Raw genomic sequence first — 12,483 nt, 5'->3', positions numbered from 1 at the left:
CCCCCCCCTCAGGCCCCTCCCCCTGCAGGCCCCCAGGAGGAGGAGGAGGAGGAGGGGAGAGGACGAAGGCTACGAGGACCCCAGAGCGGTGAGTGGGGGGAGGGCGAGGGTTGGGAGAGGCTCTCTGACCCCTCCCCACTCCCTGACCCCTCCCCTTTTTCTTTTCCTGCCCCTCCCCAGGGAGCTACGAGAACGACCCTGAATCGATGGGGGGCAGGTAAAGGGGGAGGGGCAGGGGAGGGGCAGGGGCGATTCTGACATCACTGACCCCTCTCCCCCCAGGGTGGCCCTACGAGGTGATGGCGGCGGGGGAGGGGCTCTGCACGACCCCCTGCAGGGGAGGGAGCGGCGAGGAGGGTGAGCACTGGGGGCACTGGGAGGGACTGGGGGCTCACTAGGGGGTCACTGGGGGGACTGGGAGGGACTGGAAGGAGATTGGGAGGGACTGGGAGGGCACTGAGGGGACTGGGGGCACTGGGAGGGACTGGAAGGGGATGAGGAGGGTACTGGGAGGGCACTGGGGGGGACTGGGGAGGATTGGGGGGCACTGGGGGGACTGGGAGGGACTGGAAGGGGATGGCGAGGGGACTGGGGGGCACTGGGAGGGCAATGGAGGGTACTGGGAGGTAATTGGGGGGTACTGGGAGGGACTGGGAGGCACTGGGAGGTTCTGCAATAAACTGGGAGAGGACTGGGAAGGATTAGGGGGAACTGGGAGGCACTGGAAGGGGATGGCGAGGGGACTGGGGGCACTGGGAGGGCATTCGAGGGGACTGGGAGGGATTGGGGAACTGGGGAACACTGGGAGGGATTGGGAAGGACTGGGGGGGCACTGGGGGCACTGGGAGGGACTGGTGGGGAGGGGAATTTGGGGGGCTGATCCTGCCCCTCCCCCCCAGACGCCGCTTCCTACGAGAACATGGAGGGACCCCAGGGCTGAGCCCCTCCCACCCCCTCTGGACCCTCCCCAACCCCAATTCTACCCCTCCCCACCCCATTTAAAGCCCCTCCCCACCCCAATTCCTGCCCCTCCCCACCCCAATTCTGCCCCTCCCCCACCCCAATTCTGCCCCTCCCCACCCCAATTCTGGCCCCTCCCCACCCCCTTTTGGCCCCCTCCCCAACACCAAAAATGAAAAAACCACAACCATTAAAAAAAAGATTTTTTTTAACCAAAAACGGACCCCGAGCGGGGCCGGCACCGAACTGGGATGGACTGGGATGGACTGGGATGGGATGGGATGGACTGGGATGGACTAGGATGGACTGGGATGGGAGGGGAGGGACTGGAATAAACTGGGATGGATTGGGAGGGAACAGGAGGTCACTGGTCTGTACTGGTTCATACTGGGACCAGTTCAGGTGAAGCACAGGGAGAAGGCCCGGTAGCCCAGGGGGATCACTGGGCTGTACTGGGCTGTACTGGGCTGTACTGGGGGGTCAGTAGGGGGTCACGGGGAGGTCACTGGTCTATACTGGTTTATACTGGTGGGTTCAGGTGAAGCACAATGAGAAGGCCCGGTAGCCCAGGGGGATCACTGGGCTGTACTGGGCTGTACTGGGCTGTACTGGGGGGTCAGTAGGAGGTCACGGGAGGTCACTGGTCTATACTGGTCTATACTGGGAGGCTCAAGTGAAGCAGAGGGAGAAGGCCCGGTAGCCCAGGTTGGTGAAGACGTCGATTTTGGGGCTGTTTCCGGCCACCGTCAGGACCTGGGGGGGAGGGGAAGGGGGAGGAGCCAGGGCAGGACACACCCACTCAAAAGCTCCTCCCACTCCAAGCTCCTCCCCACAAAGCTCCTCCCAATTCTCAAGCCCCTCCCACTTAAAGCCCCTCCCACTCCTCCCAAGCTCCTCCCACTCCCCCAAGCTCCTCCCACTCAAAGCTCCTCCCCCTCAAAGCTCCTCCCACTCCAAGCTCCTCCCAATTCACATAAGCCCCTCCCACTCAAAGCTCCTCCCACTCCTCCCATTCCTCCCAAGCTCCTCCCCTGCCTTTGACCCCTCCCCCTTTATTCAACCCCACCCCACTCTTTAAACCCCTCCCACTTTCTCCCTGCAGGCTCCTCCCCCCCACCCAGACCCCTCCCACTTTCTTCAAGCTCCTCCCACCCCCATTTAGACCCCTTCCCTCTAACCCCTGCAGACTCCTCCCACTCTGCAGACCCCTCCCACTTTCCCCCGCCCCACCCCCGCTCCAGGTCCCTCCCCATGCTGGCCCCTGCCCCCATGCTGGCCCCGCCCCCCGTACCTGGTGCTCCAGGTGAGCGGGGGGTGCAGGCTAGAGGCTCTGCAGGGCCGGGGGTCACGGGACCCTCCCCTGATCCAGGCCCCTCCCCCGATCCTGGCCCCTCCCCCATCCCTGGCCTCTCCCCCAGTCTGGCCCCTCCCCAGCAGGCCCCGCCCTGTACCTGGTGCTCAGGTGAGCGGGGGTGCAGGCAGAAGGCTCCGCCCAGGGCCGGGGGTCACCGAGACCCTCCCCCTGATCCAGGCCCCTCCCCTGATCCTGGCCCCTCCCCGCTCCAGGCCCCCTCCCCATCCCTGGCCCCTCCCCCGTGCTGGCCCCGCCCGTACCTGGTGCTCAGGTGAGCGGGTGCAGGCAGACGCCTGGCCCCTCCCCCGTGCTGGCCCCGCCCCTGCCTGGTGCTCAGGTGGGCGGGGAGGTGCAGGCAAGTCCGGCCCCTCCCCGATCAGGCCCCTCCCCTCCTGGCCCCTCCCCCATGCTGGCCCCCGCCCCAGGCTGGCCCTGCCCCGTACCTGGTGCTCAGGTGAGCGGGGAGTGCAGGCAGAAGGCTCCGCAGGGCCGGGGGGGTCACCGGACCCTCCCCTGATCCAGGCCCCTCCCCCTCACTCCAGGCCCCTCCCCATGCTGGCCCCTCCCCCCGTGCTGGCCCCGCCCCGTACCTGGTGCTCAGGTGAGCGGGGGTGCAGGCAGAGGCTCTGCAGGGCCGGGGGGGTCACCGGGACCCTCCCCCGAACGTCCCCGCTCAGCTGCAGGAGGTGCAGGGAGGGGCCCACCCCCCCCGCCAGCACCTGGGGGGTCAAACTGGGTTATACTGGGGTGTACTGGTGTGTGTACAGACGGCCCCACCTCCCCTGCCAGGACTTATGGGTTATACTGGGTTATACTGGGGTGTACTGGTGTGAACTGGTGTGGGGTGAACTGGTGTGTGCAGGGAGGGCCCCACCCCCCCCGCCAGGACCTGGGGGGGTAAACTGGGTTATACTGGGGTGTACTGAGGTGTACTGGTGTGAACTGGTGTGAACTGACAGGGCCCCACCCCCCCCTGCCAGGACCTATGGGTTATACTGGGTTATACTGGGGTGTACTGGGTTATACTGGGGTGAACTGACAGGGCCCCACCCCCCCCTGCCAGGACCTACGGGTTATACTGGGGTGTACTGGTGTGAACTGACAGGGCCCCACCCCCCCCGCCAGCACCTGGGGGGGTCAAACTGGGTTATACTGGGTTATACTGGTCTGAACTGGTGTGAACTGACAGGGCGCACCCCCCCTGCCAGCACCTACGGGTTATACTGGGTTATACTGGGGTGTACTGGGGTGTACTGGTTTTTACTGGTCTATACTGGTCCACACTTGTCCCCACTCACCAGGTCCTGGTGAAACAGGGCGTGGTGCTGGGGTGGGGGGAGGGGGAACACGGTGGTCGGGGTCACTGGGTTATACTGGTCTGTACTGGTCTGTACTGGTCTGTACTGGTCTTTACTGGTCTATACTGGTTCCCACTCACCAGGTCCTGGTGGAACAGGGCGTGGTGCTGGGGAGGGGGCAGGGGGAACACGGTGGTCGGGGTCAGGGGGTTATACTGGTCTGTACTGGTCTGTACTAGTTTTTACTGGTCTGTACTGGTCTGTACTGGTTTTTACTGGTCTCCACTCACCAGATCCTGGTGGAACAGGGCGTGGTGCTGGGGTGGGGGGAGGGGGAACACGGTGGTCGGGGTCACTGGGTTATACTGGTCTGTACTGGTCTGTAGTGGTCTATACTGGTTTTTACTGGTCTGTACTGGTCCCCACTCACCAGATCCTGGTGGAACAGGGCGTGGTGCTGGGGAGGGGGGAGGGGGAACACGGTGGTCGGGGTCACCGAGCGCAGGTGCCACAGGGTCAGGGCGGGGCCGCCCCCGCACACCTGGGGGGGTCAAAGGTCACCCCCAAAGGTCAAAGGTCACCCCCAAATCACCTCCCTTTGGCCCCTCCCCCCTTTTAACCCCTCCCCTTTTAGCCCCTCCCTTTCAGCCCCTCCCCTTTAGCCACTCCCCATTAGCCCCTCCCTTTTAGCCCCTCCCTTTCAGTCCCTCCCTTTTAGCCCCTCCCATCCCCTTTTAGCCCCCTCCTTTAGCCTCTCCCCTTTAAGCCCCTCCCCCTTTTGCCCCTCCCTTTTAACCCCTCCCCATCGGCCCCTCCCTTTAGCCCCTCCCCTTTCAGCCCCTCCCCTCTTTAGCCCCGCCCCTGGCCCCTCCCCCCTCACCATCCAGTCGCTCTCGGTGGCCAAACAGCGAATCCACTTGCCCAGCTGGGGGCGGCTGCACTCCTGGGGCCAGCAGGGACCAGTAAGGACCAGTACAGACCAGTAACAACCAGTACAGACCAGTACGGACCAGTACTGATCACTCACAACCAGTACAAACCAGTACGGACCAGTACTGATCACTCACAACCAGTACAAACCAGTACGGACCAGTACTGATCACTGACAACCAGTACAGACCAGTACGGACCAGTACTGATCACTCACAACCAGTACAAACCAGTACGGACCAGTACTGAGCACTGACAACCAGTACAAACCCACCTTGACCAGGACAAGCCTCTCCCAGTCCCTCCCAGTGCCCCCCAATCCCGTCCCAGAGCCCACCCAGTCGCTCCCAATTCCATCCCAGTGCCCCTCAGTCCCCCCCCAGTCCCTCCCAGTGCCTCCCAGTGCCCCCCAATCCTGTCCCAGTGCCCACCAGTCCCCTCCCAGTCCTTCCCAGTGCCCACCAGTCCCCTCCCAGTCCCTCCCCATCCCCTCCCAGTCCTTCCCAGTCCCTACCAGTGCCCCGCATTCCCTCCCAGTGCCCCCCCAGTCCCTCCCAGTGCCCTCCAGTGCCCCCAAGTGCCCTCCCAGTGCCTCCCAGTGCCCCCAGTGCTCACCGGGTACTTGTGCACCTCAATCACCTGCACTTGGGCTCCGCTCCGCAGATCTGGGGGGGCAATTTTTGGGGGGGAGTTTGGGGGGTCTTAGAGGTGGGTTTGGGGGTCCCAGGATGGTTTGGGGGTCCCAGGGTGGTTTGGGGGTCTGGGGAGTGTCAGGAGTGGGTTTGGGGGTTTTAGGGGTCCCAGGGTGAGTTTTGGGGGTTATTTTTTGGAGGTCTCACCCCAAAGCCTCACAGTCCCGTCCTCCCCCCCCGACAGGACCTGGGAGGGGTTTGGGGGTCTCAGGGTGGGTTTTGGGGTCTGGGGGTGTCAGGGTGGGTTGGGGGTCTCAGGGTGGGTTGGGGGTATTTGGGGGGTCCCAGGGTGAGGATTTTGGGGGGTTATTTTGGGGGGTCTCACCCCAGAGCCTCACAGTCCCGTCCTCCCCCGACCCAGGACCTGGGAGGAGTTTGGGGAGTCTCAGGGTGGGTTTGGGGTCTGGGGGTGTCAGGGTGGGTTTGGAGGGGTATTTCGGGGTCCCACGGTGAGTTTTGGGGGGTATTTGGGGGGTCTCACCCCAAAGCCTCACAGTCCCGTCCTCCCCGACCAGGATCTGGGAGGGGGTTTGAGGGTCTCAGGGTGGGTTTGGGGGTCTCAGAAGTGGGTTGGGGGTCTCAGGGTGGGGTTTGGGGGTATTTGGGGTCCCAGGGTGAATTTTGGGGGTTATTTTTGGGAGTCTCACCCCAAAGCCTCACACGGTCCCGTCCTCCCCCGACAGGACCTGGGAGGGGTCTGGGGGTCTCAGGGTGGGTTTGGGGGGGTCCCAGGGGTCCCAGGGGGTTATTTTGGGGGTCTCACCCCAGAGCCTCACGGTCCCGTCTTCCCCCCCGACAGGATCTGCGGGAGCTGCTCCCGAAGGGCCCACGGCGTGGACGAGGTCCTGGTGCCCCCTCAGCTCGTGCTGGGGGGTCGAGGGGGAGCAAGAGGGTCACCCCCTTCTGGGACCCCCAGCACCCCCAAATCCCCCAGGACCCCCAAATCCCCCATCCCAGCGCCCCCTCAGCTCGTGCTGGGGGGGCAAAGAAGGGTCACCCGCCTTCTGGGACCCCCCAAATCCCCCAGAGCCCCCAAATCCCCCATCCCAGCACCTCCTCAGCTCGTGCTGGGGGCTAAGCAAGAGGTCACCCCTTCTGGGACCCCTCAGAGCCCTCTGAATCCCCCAAATCCCCCCCAAATCCCGCTCCTACCCACCCCATCCCTGCAGCCCCCTCAGCTCGTGCTGGGGGGGCAAAGAAGGGTCACCCCGTTTCTGGGACCCCCCAAACCCCCCAGGACCCCCAAATTCCCCCAGGACCCCCCCAAATTCCCCCCAGGACCCCTCCAAATTCCCCCCAGACCCCCGAATTCCCCCAGGCCCCCAAATCCCCTCCAGGCCCCTAGATTCCCCACAGGACCCCACAGGACCCCCAAATCTCCCCAGGACGCCCTCAAATTCCCCTCACTGACCCCCCAAATCCCCCCAAATCCCCCAGGACCCCCAGGCCTCACCGTGAAGGTTCCCGTCTCCAGGTCCAGCACCCGAACGGCCCCGTCCCCCGGCCAGGGCCACCCAGTGATCCTGGGGGATTTGAGGGGTCGAGGTCCCAAACCCCCAACACCCCCAGACCCCCCAACCCCCCAACCCCCAACAACCCCAGCCCCCAGATCCTCAGGGGACCCAAAAATCCCCCAAATCCTCTTTTAGGGCCACCCAGAGATCCTGGGGGGTTTGGGGGAGTCAGGGGGTCAGAAGGTCCAAACCCCAGCACCCCCAGACCCCCAAATCCCCCCCAACCCTCCCCAGGACCCACAGCCCCCAAATCCTCTGGGGAACCCAGAAATCCCCAAAATCCTCTTTTAGGGCCACCCAGAGATCCTGAGGGGGTTTGGGAGGCTCAGGGGTCCCAAAACACCCCAGCACCCCACAGACCCCCAAACCTCCCCAAATCCCCCCCAGCACCCACAGCCCCCCAAATCCTCGGGGGGACCCAAAAATCCCCCAAATCCTCTTTTAGGGCCACCCAGTGATCCTGGGGGGATTTGGGGGGGCTGGGTCCTGGGGGGGTTCTATGGATCTCTGGGAGGATTTGGGTTCAGGGTGGTTTTGGGGGATTTTTTGGGGTGTTTTGGGAGGGGGTTTGGGCTCAGGGTGTTCGGGGGCCGTTTTGGGGTATTTTTGGGGGTTTTGAGATTCTGGGGGGCTTGGATTCAGGGTGGTCTGGGTGGGTTTTGGGGGATTTTTGGGGCTGTTTTGGGGGTTTTAGGGTATTTTGGGAGGGTTTGGGCCTCAGGGTGTTTGGGGGTGTTTTGGGGATTTTTGGGTGTTTTGGGGTGTTTTGGGGATTTTTGGGGTGTTTTGAGGTGTTTTGAGAGGGGTTTGGGCTCAGGATGGTTTGGGGGTTTTGGAGGTGTTTGGGGGTTTTGGGGTTTCTGGGAGGGTTTGGGTTCAGGGTTTTTGGGGTGTTTTGGGGTGTTTGGGGGGTGTTTTGAGAGGGGGTTTGGGCTCAGGGTGGTTTGGGGGGCCCAGGGTGGGTTTTGGGGCTGTTTTGGGGTGTTTGGGGTGTTTTGGGGTATTTTTGGAGTGTCTCGAGGGGTTTTTGGGTCTCACTTACCCTCTGGTTCACCTCCAGCCCGTTGATCTCAGGCACCTCCAAACTGTTCCTGGGGGAAAGGGGATTTTTTGGGGGGATTTGGGGATTTAGGGGGGAGGGGTCCTGCTTCCTCCCACCTCCTCCTGGGGGTCTGGGGGTCCCCAATTGTGCTAGAGGCCCCCAAGCTCCCCAAACCCCCTTTACCTGCAGGGGGGCGGCGGGTCCAGAGCTCCCGACAGCCCTTTGGGAGGGAAAGGGGTCAGAGGGACCCCAAAACCACAGGGGGGATTTGGGGTCCTTGGGGGAGGTCCTGAGGGGGTTTGGGTATTTTAGGGGTGTTTTGGGGTCGGGGGGTCTCTGGGGGGGTCCAGGGGGTCCCTGGGTGGTTGGGGGTGTTTTGGGGTGGTTTTGGGGGTTTTGGGGTGTTTGGGATCCCTGGTTGGGTTGGGGTTTTTGGGGGGTTTTTGGGGGTCCCAGGATGGTTTTTGGGGTATTTTGGGGTGTTTGGGGGTGTTTCGGTCCTGGTTGGGTTGGGGTTTCAGGGGTGTTTTGGGTATTTGGGGTGTTTTTGGGTCCCACCTTGCGTCCCAGCTCGGCCCAGCCCCACCCCCTCAGTTCCCGGGCTGGGTTTTTGGGGTGTTTTTGGGGTGGTTTTGGGGTCCCTGGTTGGGTTGGGGTTTTGGGGGTGTTTTTGGGGTGGTTTTGGGGGTGTTTCGGGTCCCTGGTTGGGTGGGGGTTTTGGGGGGGTTTTGGGGTATTTTGGGGTGGTTTTGGGTCCCTGGTTGGGTGGGGGGTTTTGGGGGGTTTTGGGGGTTTTTGGGGTATTTTGGGGTGTTTTGGGGTGTTTTGGGTCCCACCTTGCCCCCAGCTAGTCCAGCCCCACCCCTCAGTTCCGAGCTGGGTTTTGGGGTTTTAGGGTGTTTGGGGTCCCTAGTTGGGTGGGGTTTTGGGGTATTTTGGGGGGGTTTTTGGGGGTATTTTGGGGTGTTTTGGGGTGTTTTTGGGGTCCCACCTTGCGTCCCAGCTCGGCCCAGCCCCACCCCCTCCATTCCCGGGCTGGGTTTTTGGGGGGGTTTTTGGGGTGTTTGGGGTCCCTGGTTGGGTGGGGGTTTTTGGGGTATTTTGGGGGGGTTTTTGGGGGTATTTTGGGGTATTTTGGGGTGTTTTTGGGGTGTTTTTGGGGTCCCACCTTGCGTCCCAGCTCGGCCCAGCCCCACCCCCTCAGTTCCCTGGCTGAGTTTTTGGGGTGTTTTTGGGTGGTTTTGGGGTGTTTTGGGTCCCTGGTTGGGTGGGGGTTTTGGGGGGGTTTTGGGGGGGTTTTTTGGGGTATTTTGGGGTGTTTTTGGGTCCCCACCTTGCGTCCCAGCTCAGCCCAGCCCCACCCCCTCAGTTCCCGGGCTGGGTTTTTGGGGTGTTTTTGGGGTGTTTGGGTCCCTGGGTGGGTTGGGGTTTTGAGGGGGGGTTTTGGGGGTCCCAGGGTGGTTTTTTGGGGTGTTTTAGGGCAGTTTTGGGGTCCCACCTTGCGTCCCAGCTCGGCCCAGCCCCACCCCCGGACTTCGCCGTCGCTGCCGCTCAGGAGGAGCCGCTCGGTCGAGGCCAAGGAGTAAACGGGGCCCGAGTGAGCTGCGACCAGTACGGACCAGTATGCACCAGTACAAACCAGTACGGACCAGTAAGGACCAGTACAGACCAGTACAGACCAGTACGGACCAGTACGGACCAGTGAGAACCAGTACGGACCAGTACAGGCCAGTTTGGACCAGTAAAGACCAGTAAGGACCAGTACAGATCTTGTTCCCCCCCATCCGCTCCCAGTTCATCCCAGTCCCTTCCAGTGCCCCCCAGTGCCCCTCAATCCCCTCCCAGTCCCTCCCAGTGCCCCCCAGTCCCTCCCAGTGCCCCCCAATCCTCTCCCAGTGCCTCCCAGTCCCTCCCAATCCCCTCCCAGTCCCTTCCAGTGTCCCCCAACCCCCTCCCAGTTTATCCCAGTCCCTCCCAGTGCCCCCCAGTGCCCCCAAATCCTCTCCCAGTTCATCCCAATCCCTCCCAGTGTACCCAGTGCCCCCAGTCCCTCCCAGTCCCCTCCCAGTCCCTCCCAGTGCCCCCCAATCCCTCCCAGTCCCTCCCAGTGTCCCCCAACCCCTCCCAGTGCCCTCCCAGTCCCCCCAGTCCCTCCCAGTGTCCTCCCAGTGCCCCCAATCCCCTCCAATTCTTTCCCAATCCCCTCCCAGTCCCCCCCAGTCCCTCCCAGTGTCCACCAATGCCCTCCCAGTCCCTTCCAGTGCTCCCAGTCCCCCCCAGTCCCCCCCAGTGCTCCCAGTCCCCCCAGTCTCACCCCTGAAGACGCTCAGGGGTCTCCGATTTTCCTCTTTGGCCTCCGCGCTCAGAGCGGCCGAGAGGCTGCGGGGGGGGAGGGGAGAGGGGGTTTTTGGGGTGAATTTGGGGGGGTTTGGGGTTTTTGGGGACCTGAAGACAGTGATGTCCCCCAGGCTGTTCCCAGGGAGGGGGTTTTGGGGGAGTTTTGGGTTTTTTGGGGGGGTTTTTGGGGTTTTTTTGGGGCTTTTGAGTACCTGAACACAGCGATGTCCCCCAGGTCGTTCCCAGGGTGGGTTTTTGGGGTTTTTGGGGTGGATTTGGGGGTTTTTGGGTTTTTTAGGTACCTGAAGACGGCGATGTCCCCCAGGTCGTTCCCAGGGTGGGTTTTTGGGGTTTTGGGGGGTTTTTGGGGTTTTTTCGGTACCTGAAGACAGCGATGTCCCCCAGGTCGTTCCCGGGGTGGGGTTTTTGGGGTGTTTTTGGGGTTTTTGGGGTTTTTTTGGTACCTGAACATAGCGATGTCCCCCAGGTCGTTCCCAGGGAGGGATTTTTGGGGTTTTTTTTTGGTTTTTGGGTTTTTTTGGTACCTGAAGACGGCAATGTCCCCCAGGCCGTTCCGAGGGTGGATTTTTGGGGTGAATTTGGGGGTTTTTGGGGTTTTTGGGTACCTGAAGACGGCGATGTCCCCCAGGTCGTTCCAGGGAGGGGTTTTGGGATGGATTTGGGGTTGTGGGGTGGATTTGGGTTTTTTTTGGGGTTTTGGGGTTTTTGGTACCTGAAGACAGCGATGTCCCCCAGGCCGTTCCCAGGGAGGGTTTTTGGGGTGGATTTGGAGGGTTTTTGGGTTTTTTAGGTACCTGAAGACGGCGATGTCCCCCAGGTCGTTCCCAGGGTGGGTTTTTGGGGTGAATTTGGGGTTTTTTGGGTTTTTTGGGTACCTGAAGACAGCGATGTCCCCCAGGTCGTTCCCCGCCGCCAGGAACCGCCCGCACGGGGCCGCGCTCTGGGCCAGCACCGACACGTGCAGGAGCTGCCGGGCCCGCCGGACCCCCCCGGGCACCGCCCCGGGACCCCCGGACATGGCGGGGGCAAAGAGGGGGCTGGGGGCTTCCTGGGGGGTCCTGGGATGGATTTAGGGGGGGCTTGGAGGGTCCTGGGAGGAATTTGGGGGATTTTGGGGGATTTTGGGGGGTCTCGGAAGCGGGAACGGGATCGAGGGCGGCGCGGGAAAATGACGTCACATTGGAAATACCGTCACATAGGAAGTGACGTCACTTCGGAAGTGACGTCATATCGGAAGAGCCGTTACATCGGAAGTGACGTCGCGGCTGCGTCGTCGCGCGGCGATGACGCCACGGCGAGGCGGCTGAGGGTGGGTTTCGAGGGGGGAATTTTTGGGGTCTCTGAAGCGCCCGGGGGTCTGGGGGTTTTTGGGGTCCTGGGAGGGGTCCTTTGGGGTGTTTGGGGGAATTCGGGGGTCCTGGCTGGGGGAGTGGGGAACCAGGCGGCGAGGGGGAGGGGGGGAACCCGGGGGATTTGGGGGGGGGTCTGGGTGGGATTTTTGGGGAAATTTTGGGGGTCCTGGAAGGGAAGGGGGAGCTGTGGGCGCTCGGTGATGACGTCACTGACGAACCCCGCCTGCAGGGGCGGTGGCGCTTCCGGGGGTCGCGTTCGGTGACGTCACTGAGGACCCGGATGGAGGCGGCGCGAGGCGGGGGGTGATTTTTGGGGGTTTTTGGGGTTTTTGGTTTTTTTGGGGGCTTTTGGGGCTCTGGGTGGGTTTTTTTGGGGGATTTGGGGGCGTTTTGAAGGCGTTTCGTGATTTGAGCTCTTAGGGATTTGGGGCTTCTGAGGGATTTAGGTTTTGAGGGGATTTGGGGTTTTCTGAGGGTTTTGGGGGTTTTGAGGAGATTTGGGTTTTTTAAGCGTATTTGGGTTTTTTTGAGGACCTAGGATTTGGGGGTTTCTGGGGATTTTTGAGGACTCAGGTTTTCTGAGGACCTGGGGCTTTTGAGGGGATTTGGCCTTCTGAGGATCTGGGATTTTTTGAGGGATTTCGGGGTTTTGAGGAGATTTGGGGTTTTTAAGTGATTTGGGGTTTTGGGGATTTGGAGGTGTTTGAGGATTTGGGGTTTCTGGGAGAGTCTGGTGTTTTTGGGGATTTGGGTTTTGAAGGATTTGGGGTTTTTGGGTTTTTGAGGGGTTTTTTGGGGATTTGAGGGTTTTTGGGGTTTCCGGGGACACTGGTCGCCTCTCTGATCCTCCTCCCCAAACCCCCCCAGGCTGCCCCCCCGACCCCCGCGCCGGGAGAGAACGGAGACCCCCAGTGTGAGGGGTGAGGGATCTGAGGGACTGGGAGGACTGGGAGGATTGGGAGGGACTGGGGAGGACTGGGAGG

At 62.2% G+C, this 12,483-nt stretch overlaps 1 protein-coding gene across 1 annotated transcript; it reads right to left on the bottom strand.

Annotated features, from left to right (window-relative positions):
- Nucleotides 1–1,150: 1,150 nt before the first annotated feature.
- THOC6 (THO complex subunit 6) lies at nucleotides 1,151–11,290 on the bottom strand. The gene is given in 14 exon segments (XM_050305874.1): nucleotides 1,151–1,461; nucleotides 1,597–1,713; nucleotides 2,905–3,033; nucleotides 4,043–4,153; nucleotides 4,493–4,555; nucleotides 5,158–5,207; nucleotides 5,998–6,100; nucleotides 6,688–6,736; nucleotides 6,738–6,757; nucleotides 7,791–7,843; nucleotides 7,977–8,010; nucleotides 9,289–9,392; nucleotides 10,105–10,169; nucleotides 11,024–11,290. Coding segments are annotated over 13 exon segments (1,008 nt in total). The 5' UTR covers nucleotides 11,167–11,290; the 3' UTR covers nucleotides 1,151–1,461; nucleotides 1,597–1,629.
- Nucleotides 11,291–12,483: the final 1,193 nt, after the last annotated feature.

Source organism: Myiozetetes cayanensis, unplaced genomic scaffold, assembly GCF_022539395.1.
Source record: "Myiozetetes cayanensis isolate MyiCay16 unplaced genomic scaffold, myiCay2020 scf1004, whole genome shotgun sequence".
NCBI lineage: Eukaryota > Metazoa > Chordata > Aves > Passeriformes > Tyrannidae > Myiozetetes > Myiozetetes cayanensis.
This window is presented reverse-complemented; position numbering and strand designations above follow the sequence as displayed.